We start from the raw sequence: 19,294 nt of genomic DNA on the forward strand, positions 1-19,294 counted from the left end.
TATTACGGGCACATGTCAGCTGTTCAAAACAGCTGATATGTCCCGGCTTTGGTGCGGGCTCACCGCGGAGCCCTGCATCAAAGCAGGGGAGCCGACATCGGACGGTATAGTACGTCCGATGTCGGTAAGGGGTTAAAAATGTCTGTATCCGTCTGAGTGCCAAGTTTATCTGATATACTATTAAGGCTTGGGTCCCTACTTAAGCACTTTATTTAAGGTGTATCGCAATTGTGCTATTATACAAGAGTATACAGACATTACAGCACAGGCAGGGAATATTGTTCCTCACAAAAAGAATCAGCTACTATCCCATGCTGTAATATCTGTATACTCATTTGCTTCCTCCCCTGCCCAGGAGCTGTGGTATGATCAGACCATATTCCTGTAAGGTCAGACACAGCCATTACACAGTACACAGCAGGGGCACATTTATAAGATTATCTCAGCACAGGAACACTTTATTTTTTTATTAACACATCCAATTATGGAAATTATTTTTATTCCAAGATCTATTGATTAAAAATCAATACATCTTTGTTTGTGGGTAAACACTTTTCAAGAGCTGTGCAGAATGATTGACAGTTCAGCCCAGCATTATTGTCACGCTACTGGCCCATGCAGTGGCAGCTTTGCCTTTGCAGTATCGAAGAAGTGCAGAGGCACTAAAGGATTCTGCTAGCTTCAAATTAAAGATTTAAAGCTCTATAGCAGGGGTCCTCAACTCCAGGCCTCGAGGGCCGCCAACAGTGCAGGTTTTCAGGATTTCTTTAGTATTGCATCGGTGGTAATGTGATCATCTGCACAGGTGATGATTCCAACCCCTGTGCAATACTAAGGAAATCCTGAAAACCTGCACTATTGGCGGCCCTCGAGGCCTGGAGTTGGGGACCACTGCTCTATAGTATTATTAATTTATGTAGCACCATTAATTCCATGGTGCTGTACATGAGACGGGGTTACATCAAAATACAAATATCACTTACAGTAAACAAACTAACAATTACAGACTGATACAGAGGGGAGAGGACCCTGCCCTTGCGGGCTTACATTCTAAAGGATTGTGGGGAAGGAGACAGTAGGTCGGGGGTTGCGGTAGCTCCGATGGTGTTGAGGTGGTCATTACAGGCTGTAAGCTTCTTAGAAGAGATGGGTTTTCAGGTTCCGTTTGAAGGATCCAAATGTGGTGGATAACTGGACATGTTGGGACACAGAATTCCAGATGATGGGGGATATTCAGGAGAAGTCTTGGAGGCCATTGGGAGAGGATCAAATAAGCGTGGAGGAGAGAAGGAGGTCTTGGGAGGACCAGAGATTACGTGAGGGAAGATATTGAGAGATTAGTTCGGAAATATATGGAGGAGAAAGGTTATGGATGGCTTTGTAAGACAGTGTTAAAGGGATTTGCAAAGAGGGGAAGCAGGAGTGTAGCGAGGAGAGAGATTAATTAAGGACAGACTGGAGGGGTGCGAGAGTGTTAGAGGGTAGGCCACAAAGGAGGATGTTGCAGTAGTCGAGGCGGGAGATGATTAGGGCATGCACAAGCATTTTGGTAGTGAGGGTTGAGGGAAGGACAGATTCTGGAAATATTTTTGAATTGGAGGCGACAGGAGGTGGCGAGAGCTTGGATGTGCGGTTTAAAGGGAACCTGTCACCCCCTCAGGCGTTTGTAACTAAAAGAGCCAGCTTGTGCAGCACTAACACTGCATTCTGACAAGGTGGCTCTTTTAGTTATGCTCCCTGCACACGCTGAAATAAACGCCTATAAAATGTGCCCCTCATACCGTAAAATCGTCCCGGGGTGGGGTGCACAAGTGGTGAGGTGTGATTTGGAGATAAGATGAGCAAGCTGTCCTTCAGTGGATTTTGGAGAGTGAAGTTATGGGGTTAGGGCATTAGTCTGGCATACAAAGGGGTTGTGGAGGTTGGACAACAAAGACTTGCCTTGTTTAGTCTATCTTATTTTTGAAGTGCATGGCAAAGTCCTCAGCAAAGATTAAGGAAGTCTGAGGGGGCAGTGGCGGGCGGAGGAGGGAGTTAAAAGTTTTGAACAACTGTTTGGGGTTGTGGGATAAGGAAGATACAAGGGATGTAACGTAGGCCTGTTTAGCAGAGGTGACAGATGATTTGAATGCGAGTGTTGCTTGTTTGAGTGCAGTGAAATCATCTTGTGAATGCATTTTCTTCCAACGCCGTTCTGCAATTCTGGATACTTGCCGAAGCTTTTTAGTGATGTTACTGTGCCAGGGTTGTCTATTGATTCGTCGCACTCTGCTATGCATGACAGGGTGGCATTGTAGAAACTAGTGGCAGTGTCTGTGTTGTGGAGTGAGGCTATGGAGGACAGTGACTGAATAGTCAGAGAGTGTGCGAGGGTCTAGAAGAGCATTGTTTCTGCGGGGGTGCACATGTTGCTGGACATGGGTGACATGTGGAGGACAGTGATGAGAAAGTGAGTAAATGGTGGTCAGATAGAGGGAGAGGGTGGTGGTGAAGTTAGATAGGGAGCAGAAACGGGTGAAGACCAGGTCTAATGTGTGTACGTCTGTGTGGGTGGCTGAGGAGGACCACTGATTAAGTCCAAAAGACGAAGGAAGGGACAGGAGTTTGGAGGCTGCTGACTGGTGGGTGTCAATGGGGATGTTGAAGTCACCCATGATGATGGTGGGAATGTTAGGAGACAGAAAGTGAAGGAGCCAGGTGGAGAATTGGTCAATAAAGGCAGTGGTCGGGCCCGGAGGTCGGTATATGACGGCCATTTGGAGGCTGGAGGGAGAGTAGATGTAGACAAAGTGGACTTCAAAAGAGGTGGGATTGGGTTAAAGGTACAGTTGGAAGAAAGGGGAAGGCCCACTCCTCCACCATGTCTGTTGCCAGGACAAGGCGTGTGGGTGAAGTGGAGGCCGCCGTAATATAGCGCAACAGGGGAGGCTGTGTCAGAGGGTGTCAGCCATGTTTCGGTAAAAAGCTTGTAAATGTTGCGCTTCTTGTGTAGGAAACTGGCCACTCCAGAGAGTATGTATTGGTGGCTGGTAAGCTAGGCACCGAACAATAATCAATAGAATTCAAAATCTCCTTAATTTTTTAGATAGAATTTTTAATTAGAGGTAAATAATTACAAGAACTTTGTAATTCTACCCATAATCTTTTCATTTGGACAAACCATGCACTTATCACAGGATGATACCGACTCTTGACATCCTTCACCAGCACATTATTTTTCTCGCTTTGGTGGTGCAGAGTACATGATTTTCTGAAGTTCTGTTTATTAAAAAAAACAATTATTTTGCATTGTCATATAAAAAAAATATTTTCTGTAACGGATGAAAAATAATTCAGCAAATCGAGAAGTCCATCGGAAGGAAAATCTAACTCAACTTTTGGCTGCTTCACTCTTTAGTTTTTCTAAAACAACTTCTGGTGAAATAGCGGCTGAGATCTTCACTACTTTCTCCCGACTTTTGCCACCCTGTAATGATATATAGATACAGATAAAAAAAAACTGCTTAATTGCTTAATATTAACAAAGTAAGGGCATTTCTTGTGAAGTTAAGTGTGTGTGTGTGTGTGTGTATATATATGTATATATACATATATTATGTATATATATGTATATATATATATATATATATATATATATATATATATATATATATATATATATATATATATATATATATATATTAGTCCTATATAGTCCATAAGGGATTGAATGTATGCAACATCGCCACTGAAGAAATCTGGAACTTTTTAATGGATGAATAAAAGGTATATTTTCCTCTACCACTGGACTGACCGCTGGAGAAACAAAATTTTTTTTCTATATATATATACCGTATATACTCGAGTATAAGCCGAGATTTTCAGCCCAAATTTTTGGGCTGAAAGTGCCCCCCTCGGCTTATACTCGAGTCACGGTAGCGGTGGGGTCGGCAGGTGAGGGGGTGAGGGCGCTGGGGTATACTTACCTAGTCCCAGCGATCCTCGCGCTGTCCCTGCCGTCCCACGGGCTTCGGCGCTGCAGTTTCTTCCTCTCTTCAGCGGTCACGTGGGACCGCTCATTACAGAAATGAATAAGCGGCTCCACCTCCCATAGGGGCGGAGCCGCTTATTCATTTCTCTAATCAGCGGTGCCGGTGACCGCTGATAGAGAAAGAAGCTGCAGCGCCGAAGACAGGAGGGGACAGCGCGAGGATCGCCAGGACTAGGTGAGTATAGCATATTCACCTGTCCTCGTTCCAGCCGCCGGGCGCCGATCCATCTTCCCGGCCGGCGCCTCCATCTTCCCGGCGTCTCTGCTCTCTGACTGTTCAGGCAGAGGGCGCGATGACGCATACAGTGTGCGCGGCGCCCTCTGCCTGATCAGTCAGAGCAGAGACGCCGGGAAGATGGAGGCGCCGGAACGAGACGCCGGGAGCTGCAATCAAGGGAGGTGAGTATGTGTTTTTTTTTCTTTATTGCGGCAGCGGCGGCACAAATTTATGTGGAACATCTATGGGGCACAGTGAACGGTGCAGAGCACCGTATATGGCACAGCACAGCTATGGGGCACAGTGAACGGTGCAGAGCACCGTATATGGCACAGCACAGCTATGGGGCACAGTGAACGGTGCAGAGCACCGTATATGGAGCACAGCTATGGGGCACAGTGAACGGTGCAGAGCACCGTATATGGCACAGCACAGCTATGTATGGGGCACAGTGAACGGTGCAGAGCACCGTATATGGCACAGCACAGCTATGTATGGGGCACAGTGAACGGTGCAGAGCACCGTATATGGCACAGCTATGGGGCACAGTGAACGGTGCAGAGCACCGTATATGGCACAGCACAGCTATGGGGCACAGTGAACGGTGCAGAGCACCGTATATGGCACAGCTATGGGGCACAGTGAACGGTGCAGAGCACCGTATATGGCACATCTATGGGGCACAATGAACGGTGCAGAGCACCGTATATGGCACAGCTAGGGGGCACAATGAACGGTGCAGAGCACTATATGGTTCACACCTATGGGGAAATATGAACGGTGCAGAGCACTATATGGCACAGCTATGGGGAAATAATGATCTATTTTTATTTTTGAAATTCACCGGTAAATGCTGCATTTCCACCCTAGGCTTATACTCGAGTCAATAGGTTTTCCCAGTTTTTTGTGGCAAAATTAGGGGGGTCGGCTTATACTCGGGTCGGCTTATACTCGAGTATATACGGTATATATATATATATATATATATATATATATATATATATATATATATATATATATATATCTATTGGGAGAACAGTTGGCACAAGAATACTATAAAAGACAGTGGTACAGGCAACATTCAGCTTTAGAATTTTCACAGATAGCGAATAAAGTCACATTACATAATGAACTAGGTAACACATTCATTGTTCTACGCTAACAGGCTCTGAGCATCATGGCCAGCAACTCAAAATAAAACGCAATAGAGCAGTTTTATTAATATGGATTTGCAATTACACATGTAATTAGCCAAGATTAGATGCACCAAACTTATCATAGTGGCTCATTTTGGATAATAAATATAGTGCATTATTAGACACTTTTATATAAATGTTTATGGTGTGTGTGGTGGCTCTTGAAGCAATGACTCCAGTAGCAGTCCACTCTTTGTGAATCTCCACCCAGTTTTTGAAAGGCTTTTCCTTAACAATCCTTTCAAGGCTGTGGTTATCCCAGTTGCTTGAGCACCTTTTCCTACCGGACTTTTTCCTTCCACTTTCCATTAATATGCTTGGATACAGCACTCGGTGAACAGCCAGCTTCTTTAGCAATGACCTGTTGTGGCTTACCCTCCTTGTGGAGTGTGTCAGTGACTGCCTTCTGGACATCTGTCAAGTCAGCAGTCTTCCCCATGATTGTGGAGCCTACTGAAACAGACTAAGGGACCTTTTTAAACACTTAGAAAGCCTTTGTAAGTGTTTTTTGCTAATTATTCTAATCTACTGAGATAATGACTTTTGGGTTTTCATTGGCTGTAAGCCAAAACCATCAACATTAACAGAAATAAACACTTGAAATACATCACTCTGTTTGTAATGACTCTATATAATATATGAGTTTCACCTTCTGTATTGAAGAACTGAATAAATTAACTTTTTGATATCTTAATTTAGTGAGAAGCACCTGTATATACACAGCTCAAAAAAAAAATAAAGGGAATGCTAAAATCCCACATCCTAGATGTCACTGAATGAAATATTCCAGTTGTAAATCTTTATTCATAACATAGTGGAATGTGTTGAGAACAATAAAACCTAAAAATTATGAATGTAAATCACAACTAATATCCCACGGAGGTCTGGAGTTGGAATGATGCTCCAAATCAAAGTGGAAAATGAAGTTACAGGCTGATCGAACTTCAGTGGAAATGCCTCAAGACAAGGAAATAATCCTCAGTAGTGTGTGTGGCCTCCACATGCCTGTATTACATCCCTACAAAGCCTGGGCATGCTCCTGATTAGGCGGCAGATGCTCTCCTGAGGGATCTCCTCCCAGACCTGGACTAAAGCATCCGCCAACTCCTGGACAGTCTGTGGTGCAACGTGATGTTGGTGGACGTGCAAGACATGATATCCCAGATGTGTTCAATCGGATTCAGGTCTGGGGAACGGGCGGGCCAGTCCATAGCTTCAATGCCTTCATCTTGCAGGAACTGCTGACACACTCCAGCCACATGAGGTCTGACATTGTCCTGCATTAGGAGGAACCAAGGGCCAACCGCACCAGCATATGGTCTCACAAGGGGTCTAAGGATCTCATCTCGGTACCTAATGGTAGTCAGGCTACCTCTGGCGAGCACATGGAGGGCTGTGCGGCCCTCCAAAGAAATACCACCCCACACCATTACTGACCCACTGCCAAATCGGTCATGCTGAAGGATGTTGCAGGCAGCAGATCGCTCTCCACGGCGTTTCCAGACTCTGTCACATCTGTCACATGTGCTCAGTGTGAACCTGCTTTCATCTGTGAAGAGCACAGGGCGCCAGTGGCGAATTTGCCAGTCCTGGTGTTCTGTGGCAAATGCCAAGGGCCTTGCACGGTGTTGGGCTGTGAGCACAACCCCCATCTGTGGACGTCGGGCACTAAGACCATCCTCATGGAGTCGGTTTCTAACCGTTTGTGCACACACATGCAAAGTTGTGGCCTGCTGGAGGTCACTTTGCAGGGCTCTGGCAGTGCTCCTATTCTTGCACAAAGGCTGAGGTAGCGGTCCTGCTGCTGGGTTGTTGCCCTCCTACGGCCCCCTCCACGTCTCCTTGTGTACTGGCCTGTCTCATGGTAGCGCCTCCAGCCTCTGGACACTACGTTGACAGACACAGAAAACCTTCTTGCCACAGCTCGCATTCATGTGCCATCCTGGATGAGCTGCACTACCTGAGCCACTTGTGTGGGTTGTAGAGTCCGTCTCATGCTACCACGTGTGAAAGCACAACTAACATTCGAAAGTGACCAAACCATCAACCAAAAAGCATTGGTACTGAGATGTGGTCTGTGGACCCCACCTATAGAACCACTCCTTTATTGAGTGTGTCTTGATAATTGCCAATAATTTCTATCTGTTGTCTATTCCATTTGCACAACAGCATGTGAAATTGATTGTCAAACAGTGTTGCTTCCTAAGTGGACAGTTTGATTTCACAGAAGTTTGATTTACTTGGAGTTATATTCTGTTGTTTAAGTGATCCCTTTATTTTTTTGGAGCAATATACCGTATTTTTTGGATTATAAAACGCACTTTTGTTCCCCCAAATTTTGCGGGAAAGTGGGGGGTGCGTCTTATAATCCGAATCTGTAAGATGTGCTGTGCTGTAGAGGAGGGGGAGCAGCTCTGGAGTGGTCATTAGCCTCATGTAATATTCACTGCACCTGCTGTCCATCACCTCCGTGCTGAAGCTGCCCGAGTTGATTCACAGGGGAGCAGCGAATATTACCTGTGCCTGCATCTCCCTCCCTCCCAACATGGATATGGCCCCCCATCACACATACACACAAACCATATATACTCGTGTATAAGCCGAGATTTTCAGCACATTTTTTGTGCTGAAAACTCCCCTCTTGGCTTATACACGAGTCATTGCCGGCGGGGTAGGGGGAGCAGAAGACATCATACTCACCCTCATGTCATTGCTGCATATCAATCAGTCCCTGCATCTCGGGTGCCAGCATCTTTCTTCCCGTCTTCCTTCCTGTGCTGAGCGGTCATGTGGTACCACTCATTAAAGTAATGAATATGCACGCGTCTCCACTCCCATAGGCGTGGAGCGCATACTCATTACTTTAATTTGCGGTATCACTGACTGCTCAGCACAGGAAGGAAGACATGAACAGAGATGCCAGTGCCCGAGATGCAGGGACCGATATGCCGCACCAGGAGGGTGAATAGGACTGGGGGAGGGTGAGCCATTCAATATTCACCTGTCCTCTGGCCGTGACGTTCAGGTCAGAGGGCGTGATGACGTAGTTAGTGGGTGCCCTCTGCCTCAACAAGTCATTGCAGAGAGCCGGCGACGCTGAGGAGCAGCGGGCAGCGACGAGAGGTAAGTATATCATTTTTTTTTTGGTTAATCACAGCAGCAGCATTATATGGGGCATATTTTAATATGGAGCATCTTATAGGGCCATCATTAACCTTTATGGAGCATTATATGGGGCATATTTTTGTATGGAGCATCTTATGGGGCCCATCATGAACTTTAAAGTAACATTGTAACATAGTTATTAAGGTTGAAGGAAGTCCATCTAGTTCAACCCATAGCCTAACCTAACATGCCCTAACATGCTGATCCATTATGGAGTATTATATGGAGCGTATTTTGTATGGAGCATCTTATGGGTCTCCTGATTCAATATGGATATTCAAAAACATTTAACCTACTGATGTCTCAATTAATTTTACTTCTATTGGTATCTATTTTTATTTTTGAAATTTATCAGTAGGTGCTGCATTTCCCACCCTAGGCTTATATTCGAGTCAATAAGTTTTCCCAATTTTTTTGTGGCAAAATTGGGCGCCTCGGCTTATACTCGAGTATATACTGTCATGATCCTATGGTAGGATTTGAGCAGGAGCCTCGGGGGTTAATGTTGTGGCCTCCCTTTGGACAGGGTAGGGCTTTTTATAGCTGCAGGAGGCTTGCATCCTTGTCAGTTATACTTCTGCCCTCGGCTGAGTTAAGTGACCCTTGTACGCTTGTGTTTGTGCCTGCCTTGTCAGTTTACGTCCCGTTTTGACCTGGCCTGTCCCCCACGTCACACTCGCCTGTTGATTAGGCTCTGTCTGTGGATTATCTGGTTTTCTGACACTGGCTTAGTTTCTGACTTCCCTTTCGGTTGTTCCATCGGCTCTTATGTTACCTGCTCGGTTTCCTGACACCCGCTTGTACCTGGTTACTCTTCTGTTTATACGCTTGTCGGCTCCCCAGTCGGTCACCCCCCGACTGTACCATCGGTGCTCCGCTGATCGCTCCAGGAGCTCCGGCAGCTGGTCCCGCCCCTCCTCCTGCAAATCACGTGCCGCAGGTCCTGCACGCCTGCGACCATGCCGTTCTGTGTCTGCTGGTGCTGTCAACCTGTCCCGTTCCGCGTAGTACAGGACTCCTGTCCGGACCTAGACAAGTCTGTCACAAGGTTCCTGACATTATAACTGACCGTAACAGTAGCCTTCTGTGGTTAGGGTGTAGTATTGACTCGATGCACACCCTGTCTGAGCAGGTGAAGCATCTGTCTCAGATGCTGCAGAAACTAAACCAAAAGCAGCAAGCCCTGGTCCAGTCCCAACAGCAGGTGACGGACACAGTTCAGGGGGCTCTGTCCTCGGGAATTTAGGGGGCGGGGGCTAGAGAAGTTGCTCTGGTCCCTCCCGAACCCCCTGTTAAGTTACCTGATACGTTTTCCAGTAATAAAAAAGAGTTTATAGAGTTTTTAAGGAGGGCTGCAAGCTCTTCTTCTCTTTAAAGATTGACCCCTAAACAAGCTCGTTGGTTGCTTTTTCTATCCCGGTTTCAGTTTGCTATTACTTTTCGTCCTGGTTCTAAAAACGTTAAAGTCGATGCCTTGTCCCGATGTTTTGAGCCTGTGTCTCCCCCCAAGCCGCCATTCTCCATTCTTCGCCTCGGGGTGGTGGTAGCGGGGATCTCGTCTGAATTGGAACGAGAGATTGTACGACTCTCTACCTTTGGCTGAATTCGCCTTTAACAACTGTGTATGTCAGTCTACTAGTATGTCCCAATTTCTGGCCAATTATGGCTTTAATCCTCATTTTGGGGAACTCTCACGATTGGATTCCGGTTGTCCCGGGGCGGAGGGATCTGTTCAGGGGTTAAGGGATCTGTGGGCTGAGGTACGGCATAATATTTCCAGGGCTCAAGGGAAGTATAAGTTGTTCGCGGATAGTCAGTGAAAAGAGGGAGACACAAAAGCGCAAACGTTACACAAAGTTGCCCACCAAGAGAACTACTCACCTGGTGAGATTGAAGGAAGGACATATATTAATGGCGGCTGCTGCAGATCCACAGGTCAGTGCAGGACCTGATTGAAGCACACACTTAGATAGGAGAAAAAAAGGATCATCCCCGCGCTGCCGCAAGAAGAATTTCAAAAATTGTAGAGGTTTTCAACGTGGTTTATTCTACGCGTTTCAGGGTTCAGGTGACCCCTTCATCAGGACATACCACAAATATTGTACAAGAGTCATAGGTATACAGGGTTTAAGTACATGGCAGCATTTGGAAGCGACGCCCAATGGATTAGATAACACCCAGTGTCAGAGTTCAGGCTCATCAGGAAATTCGCATAACAAGATTAACAATCATCAGAGAAATACAAATTGATATTTTACACATTTAGCCTTATTTTTGTTTATAGGATAACAAAAATTGAAAAGAGAAAAAAAAGCACGGTCTCACAGAGTGGAACCGAACTCACATCGGAAAAAATAAAACATTCAGAGGTGAAGGCATTTACTTTGAGCTACTGAGCTGGAGGATAGACTCTTGGAGATCACAGGTTGCCAGTGTTGAACCATAGTTAAAATACTTTTTTTATTAATAAATATTAAAATAATTTTTTATGTTAAAAGTGGAAATTTGTTTGTCAAATTATTTGGGAGTATGTCATACCACAACAAGAAATAATTAAGAAACGGGGAGTTAAAATGCTGGAGCATACACCAAATGAGGATCACTTCACTAAAAGTGAGAGAAAATGGGCACATCTGATTAATTCATGGAGAGTCCAGAGGACAAATGCTCCCCCAGTAATATGGAACAAAGCTGACGGGTTCGAGTGCCAGCTAGAGCACAAAAAAAAGGGGGTTCGGCTCCCAGAAAGGCACAGAAACTTAATAATTGGACAAAGAATAAGCACATAAACATAGTATACAAATATAAGCAGAATCTTACAGCCATTAAAACTTAGTATTAAAATCATTAAGGTAATTTTTAGTTCTACAAATATGTTAATAAAAAATATATAAATAGATATAAAAATATATAAATAGATATAAAAAATATAAATACATACACATATTTATATATATGCATACATATGAAAAAATAGTCAGCCCACATACATTAAAAGCCTGCAAAAATCAGATAGAAACTTCAGTAATTTCATTAAGACCATGAGGTTTCAGGCTGCCTAGCTTGTAAATCCAATAAACCTCTTTTCTGTTCAGTTTCATGACTCTATTAGGGACATGTGCTGGGATGTGATCAATAGGACTAATTTTTATGGCTTTAAAATCTTTATTATGTACCAAGGTATAGTGCCTAGAAAGGCCATGGGTAAGGAGACCATTTTTTATATTATATCGATGCGAATTAAGTCGGAGGTGTAATGCTTGTGTAGTTCTCCCGACATATTGTTTTCCGCAGGGGCATTCAATAACATAAATCACAAAATCGGAGTTGCAGTTCAAGAAAAAGGGGACCATAAAACTCTCTTTGGTAGTGAAAGAAGTAATATTCTTAGTTCTGTGATTAATACTGAGGCAGCAAAGGCAATTCTTGGTACCGCATTTAAATATGCCCTTATTTGTAACCTCATTAGTATTAATATTTTTTTTCAGGCGACTAGGGGCTATTAGGTCCCTGATAGTGGGAGCCCTTCGGAATGTGATAGAGGGATTCCTTGGAAGTAATTTATTCAATATAGGGTCGTTCAGTAAAATATGCTAATTTTTTTGAAGGAGATCACGAATCTTTTTGTGCTCATCAGAATATTGTGTAATAAAATTCAATGCATGCTTGTCCATAACAGGGTTTTTTTCTTTATGTACAAGTAATGAGAGCTGGTCTAATTTTGCCGAGTTTTTGAAGGCAATATAAGAAGGATATTTTTGGACAGCAAATTTATTCTTCAGTAAATTAGATTGTTCCTTAAAATCATCAGCAGTGGTACAGTTTTTTCTAATCCGGCGAAACTGGTTATTAGGGATGTTTTTGAGCCATTTCTTGTAATGCAAACTGCTAAAATGAATGTACCTTTCTGTGCCTTTCTAGAAGCCGAACCCCCTTTTTTTTTTTGTGCTCTAGCTGGCACTCGAACCCGTCAGCTTTGTTCCATATTACTGGGGGAGCATTTGTCCTCTGGACTCTCCATGAATTAAAGGGAACCTGTCACCCTGAAAATCACGGGTGAGGTAAGCCCACCGGCATCAGGGGCTTATCTGCAGCATTCTGTAATGCTGTAGATAATCCCCCGATGTTACCTGAAAGAGGAGAAAAAGACGTTATATTATACTCACCCAGGGGCGGTCCCGCTGCTGGTCAGGTCGGATGGGCGTCTCTGGTCCGCTGCGGCGCCTCCCATCTTCATTACAAGACGTCCTCTTCTGATCTTCAGCCACGGCTCCGGCGCAGGCGTACTTTGCTCTGCCCTGTTGAGGGCAGACAAAGTACTGCAGTGTGCAGGCGCCGGGCCTCTGACCTTTCCGGCGCCTGCGCACTGCAGTACTATCCTCTGCCCTCAAGAGGGCAGAGCAAAGTACACCTGCGCCGAAGCCGTGGCTGAAGATCAGAAGAGGACGTCTTGTAATGAAGATGGGAGGCGCCGCAGCGGACCAGAGACGCCCATCCGACCTGACCAGCAGCGGGACCACCCCTGGGTGAGTATAATATAACGTCTTTTTCTCCTTTTTCAGGTAACATCGGGGGCTTATCTACAGCATTACAGAATGCTGCAGATAAGCCCCTGATGCCGGTGGGCTTACCTCACCCGCGATTTTCGGGGTGACAGGTTCCCTTTAATCAGATGTGCCCATTTTCTCTCACTTTTAGTGAAGTGATCCTCATTTGGTGTATGCTCCAGCATTTTAACTCCCCGTTTCTTAATTATTTCTTGTTGTGGTATGACATACTCCCAAATAATTTGACAAACAAATTTCCACTTTTAACATAAAAAATTATTTTAATATTTATTAATAAAAAAAGTATTTTAACTATGGTTCAACACTGGCAACCTGTGCTCTCCAAGAGTCTATCCTCCAGCTCAGTAGCTCAAAGTAAATATATATAGAGAAAAGTTCGTAGCGAGCTCACCAGTAATCACCGCAGGTGCACGGAACTCCGCTGCAGGTAAACTTGACGATCATCAGGGAAACAAAGAAATTGAGTTCCAGCTCCTAAAACAATGCATTAATTAAATCCAAGCATAAAATCCAAATGTCCATGGTGTACAGACTTAATGCATTGTTTTAGGAGCTGGAACTCAATTTCTTTGTTTCCCTGAAGCTCAAAGTAAATGCCTTCACCTCTGAATGTTTTATTTTTTCCAATGTGAGTTCGGTTCCGCTCTGTGAGACCGTGCTTTTTTTTTTTTTTCTTTTCGCTCTTTTCAATTTTTGTTATCCTATAAACAAAAATAAGGCTAAATGTGTAAAATATCAATTTGTATTTCTCTGATGATTGTTAATCTTGTTATGTGAATTTCCTGATGAGCCTGAACTCTGACACTGGGTGTTATCTAATCCATTGGACGTCGCTTCCAAATGCTGCCATGTACTTAAACCCTGTATACCTATGACTCTTGTACAATATTTGTGGTATGTCCTGATGAAGGGGTCATCTGAATCCTGAAACGCGTAGAATAAACCACGTTGAAAACCTCTACAATTTTTGAAATTCTTCTTGCGGCAGCGCGGGGATGATCCTTTTTTTCTCCTATCTAAGTGTGTTGTTCGCGGATAGAAAGAGAGCTCCGGGTCACATGTTTCAGGTTGGAGAGAAGGTTTGGCTTTCCACACGGAATATCAACCTGAACGTTCTGTCTGCCAAATTAGGCCCTATTGATTGTGAAAATAGTCGATCCGGTAGCCTATAGATTGCGTCTTCCAGCCTCACTTAAATTGTCTAATGTGTTCCATAAATCTCTTTTAAAACCATTAGGGTCAGTCAAGGAAGGTTCTGGGTCGACACCCCCTCCGGTGTTGGTGGAAGGTCACAGGGAATATGAGGTTGGGCACATTGTGAATTCTTGGCTGGTGCGCCGCTCTTTGAAGTATCTGGTGCACTGGTGTGGGCCAGAGGATCGCTCGTGGGTTCCTGCTCACTTGGTGCATGCTGACCATCTGGTTCGAGCATTTCATGGCAAACATCCGGGGAGGCCTGGGGGTCCAGTGCCCCCCCCCCGAGAGGGGGGTACTGTCATGATCCTATGGTAGGATTTGAGCAGGAGCCTCGGGGGTTAATGTTGTGGCCTCCCTTTGAACAGGGGAGGGCTTTTTATATCCGCGGGAGGCTTGCATCCTTGTCAGCAATACTTCTGCCCTCGGCTGAGTTAAGTGACCCCTGTACACTTGTGTATTTGTGCCTTGTTCCCCAACTCTGAGGACTGTTTTTTCCAGCAGGACAATGCGCCATGCCACGCAGCTAGATGTGGATGTAGGACCACCACATCGAATCCCTGTCATGGCCAACCCAATTTCCAGACCTGAACCCCATTGAAAACCCCTGGAATGTAATCAAGAGGAAAATGGATAGTCACAATCCGTCAAATAAAGAAGAACTGCTTTAATGTTTGTACCAGGAGTGGCATAAGGTCACTCAAAAGCAGTGTGAAAGACTGGTGAAAAGCATGCCAAGACGTATGAAAGCTGTGATTAAAAATCATGGTTATTCAATAAAATATTGATTTCTGAATTCTTTCTGAATTAAAACATTAGTATTGTTGTTTAGAAATGAACTAATTTTTTTTTTTTTGCATTACTTGAGGTCTGCAAGCAATTAATTTTTTTGTTATTTTGACCATTTCTCATTTTCAGAAAATAAATACAACATTTATTGCTTGGAACTTCGGAGACTTGTCTACTGACTATCTTGTCAGTAGTTTATAGAATAAAAAAACAATTTACATTTTACTCAAAAATATACATAGAGAGAGAAAAATCAGACAAACTGAAAATTTTGCAGTGCGCTCTTCATATTTGCCAGAGCTGCATGTGTATATATATATATATATATATATATATATATATATATATATATATATATATATATATATACATACACACACACACAATATTTTTTTCAGATTTTTAACACAAATGTTGCTCCCATTTGTCACTGCATTTGTTATTCTCCTAAGGGGACTTTAATCTGCAATCATCCAATCACTTGTAACATATACAGCAATGTATGTATAAAAAAAATTACAGTCTCCTATAGGCAGCAGCTAGAAGCTGTCAGTCAGAAGATAACATATATAACATATATATAACATAACTGTACGACTCATATTGGTAAATGGTTAACAAAAATACAAAACACTTACGGTACCTTATCCAAATTTACTTCACTTTTCTTTATTTCCAGGACCTTTGACAGATAGCGGCATAATTCAGCATTTGCTTCTCCATCAGATGGAGGAGCCGCAATAGCAACTCCAACAGCCTCTGTTGTCACATCTATAGTACAGATATAACATGGTCAATGAATCAACAGAGTATGCAGATTTTATCTGTGAATGCAAATGAGCATGACGTATTCAATTGGTATTCTCAACTTTGAAAGTTGTGGATAGGAGATAACTTTCCGAACCCTGTGGGTCCGACCGTCGGGAGCCCCATCAATCTCGAGAATAGTACGGCTTCATTCATCCTAATGGGAATGCCAAAGATCAGCTGAGCTCGGCAATCTCCAGTGCTCTCATTAAGAGTGAAAAGCGCAGCAGTACGCTTGATTGACCACTGATCCATTCAGCCACAGTTATTCAGAGCCTCCGTTCTCAGGATAGTCAGGGGGCCACAGCAGTCAGACTCCAGCAATTGGAAACATATCCTCTATACCATTGCATATGAGATAACTTTCAAACCTGAGAACACCCCTTTTAGAATAGGGTGATAGGAAATATTAGCCTGAAGTTTCTAGTTCTACATAAGATTATGGCTTATAATATTTATTGATGAATCTTCCAACCTAACAAATTAGGGAAAACTCACCAAAATTATGAAAATATATAAGCATCTTAAACCAGACATAGGTGTTTTATTAGGACAATTACACCTAGTTGTTTGCTGGTGCTAGAGACAGCCCTCACCAGTAAGTTGTTTTTAACAAGACACCAACAAAAATAACAAAAATGGTGCAAATAATTTAATTCTCTGATCTAAAAGAAAAACTCTTCCAAAATGTGCACCTAGTCTCACCTGGCTTTCTGTGACTTTGGCTCATTTTACCACTCAGCTGACATGTATGGTCCAAGTACCAGGAATCTGCATGCTACTTCTTTTAACGACATAATGCTTTCCAAACTCTGAAGCAGTTAATAGTAAATGATCAGGGTTTTTCAATCAATGTGGATGGGGGGACGTGTTAAATAATGAAGGATCTGTGATTGCCAGGATAGAAGTTCTCTGTATGTGCATAGTTAGTCTGGTACATATCATTACTACTGATGAGCGAGTATGCTCGTTACTCGAGTTTCTCTGAGCATGCTCGGGTGGCCTCCGAGTATTTCGGCATGCTCGGAGATTTAGTTTGTGTCGACGCAGCTACATGATTTGCGGCTGCTAGACAGCTTGAATACATGTGGGGTTGCCTGTTTGTTTATTAGGGAATCCCCACATGTAATCAGCCGTAAATCATGCAGCTGAGGCGACGAAAGCTAAATCTCCGAGCACGCCAAAATACTCGGAGGCCACCCGAGCATGCTCGGAGAAACTCGAGTAACGAGCATACTCGCTCATCACTAATCATTACGTTTTTTAATCAGTAGTCTGCTTCTGTTGCTTCAAAATCTTCGGTTTTCTAGGGAAGGATGTTGAGGTTTTGCTTGACATTTCCGTTGATTTTCAAATTCTTGTGTTTTTTTTCTTCCCCATTGAGAATCTAAGGTCATACATTTGTCCAGTTGCTAATTTAGCAAATGAGCAATAAATTGACATCTTTTTTTTTTTTTAACCATATTAGTGTTTGGCTGTGACCTATAACAGAGGTGTTTTAAAAAAAAAAAAGTAGTGACAAAAAACTAGACATGCACATTTTTACGTTATTGTGCATGGAGTTCTGTTACTGTGGGGGTTCTGCAACACTTTCAGGTGAATTCCAGGTGGAATCCACATGAAAAAGATGTTGTTTGCATATATTCTTAGGCTGTGTGCACGTGTTCAGGATTGTTCGTGTTTTTTTTTTTTTTCGCAATAAAAACGCATATATTAGGCACCCTATTATTAGAATGCAATTGACAATTTTTGTGCACATGTTGCGCTTTTTTCCGCGGCGGAATCGGATTCCAGAAAAAAACGCAGCATGTTCATTCCTGTGCGGAATCGCGGTGATTCCGCACACATAGGAATGCATTGATCCGCTTACTTTCCGCATGTGGCTATGCCCACCATGCGGGAAGTAAGCGGATCATGTGCGGTTGGTACCCAGGGTGGAGGAGAGGAGACTCTCCTCCAGGCCCTGGGAACCATATAATTGTTAAAAAAAGAATTAAAATACAAAATCATGATATTCTCACCTTCCGGCATCCCCGGCAGTCTTCCTGCTCCTCGAGATGCTTCCGTTCCCAATAATGCATTGCGAAAATGACCTGTGATGACGTGCGTACGCCATTTGAGGTAATTGCCGCAATGCATTATTGGGACCGGAGCATCGCGAGGAGCGGGAAGACTGCCAGGGATGCCGGAAAGTGAGAATATCATGATTTTTTATTTTTTTAATTATTTTTAACGTTCTATCTTTTTACTATTGATGCTGCATAGGCAGCATCAATAGTAAAAAGTTGGTCACACTTGTTAAACACTATATTGACAAGAGTGACCAATCTGTCAGTTTTCCAAGCGATGCTACAGATCGCTAGGAAAACGCTAGCATTCTGCAAGCTAAAAACGTTTGCAAAACACTAGTGTTTAGCGGGAATACGCATGCCAATTCCACATATGATATACCCGCGGCTGGAGTTGCGGAATTGCCGCGGAAATTTCCGCGGCAATTCTGCAACGTGTGCACTTAGCCGTAGGGTATTTTCTGTCTTGAAAATCCACTGTGTAACACAGAAGCAACATAAAAGGCTCATTTCATGAAAACTTTCATAAAGGAAAGGATTTTCAAAGTAATTACACTATTGGATCTAGTGGATCTGGCGACAAACGTGCTTTATAGTGATTCTTTACACCGGTGGCTTCCATCAGCAAAGACGTGTCCATGCTACAACCAAGCACCACATCCCTAGAACACTGGATAACTTAGAATCATTTTGGTAATTAGTAAGTTTCCAGTTTCACTAAAGCCACGCTACCATGTATGCCAACTGTGGCCTAATCCAGAAAGCATTATCAAGTATCAGAAACGTAAGGCATTACCTGTTACAGCATTCAGTTTAGAGCCTGGTTTGGCATGTACAAATATTAAAACAAAGCCACTTTTGTCTACTACCACTGGACCAGTAGGATGGGCGATCTGTGCCGATTCCTTCTTCTGACCTTTTCTCTGTAAGGTACAATTACATCAGTGTGAGGAACTTCAGTCTTACAGATACAATAGAAAATAACCAGAGGGCCGACATGTAAGAACAGTGTATGGGCCCCTTATATGCTAATCGTTCATCACAGAGCACCCCCATCACTTTACCAGTAATTGCAAGACATAAAATTCACTTGGCCTTATTCAGCTGATCAATAATGAAGTGCAGGACGCACAAACATGCACCCCAATATCTCTACCCCCCCCCCCCCCAAATGATCAAAATAATCCCGCTCTCTAAACACAGGAGAGACGAGGGAGCCTTGAGACACACAGATCTGACCAATATTATTCAAATTTATA

General features: G+C 43.6%; 1 protein-coding gene across 1 annotated transcript in view; it reads right to left on the reverse strand.

Moving 5' to 3' along the window:
• Positions 1–3,073: 3,073 nt before the first annotated feature.
• C4H15orf40 (chromosome 4 C15orf40 homolog) overlaps positions 3,074–19,294 on the reverse strand; it is a 29,317-nt gene continuing 13,096 nt past the window's right edge. The window contains exons 2-4 of the mRNA XM_069766087.1: positions 18,832–18,958; positions 15,803–15,930; positions 3,074–3,466 (exon numbers count right to left, since the gene is read on the reverse strand). Of these exons, the coding sequence (XP_069622188.1) occupies positions 3,371–3,466; positions 15,803–15,930; positions 18,832–18,958 (351 nt within the window). The 3' untranslated portion in view covers positions 3,074–3,370. The remainder of the gene's footprint in view (positions 3,467–15,802; positions 15,931–18,831; positions 18,959–19,294) is intronic.

This window comes from Ranitomeya imitator, chromosome 4 (assembly GCF_032444005.1).
Source record: "Ranitomeya imitator isolate aRanImi1 chromosome 4, aRanImi1.pri, whole genome shotgun sequence".
Lineage (NCBI taxonomy): Eukaryota > Metazoa > Chordata > Amphibia > Anura > Dendrobatidae > Ranitomeya > Ranitomeya imitator.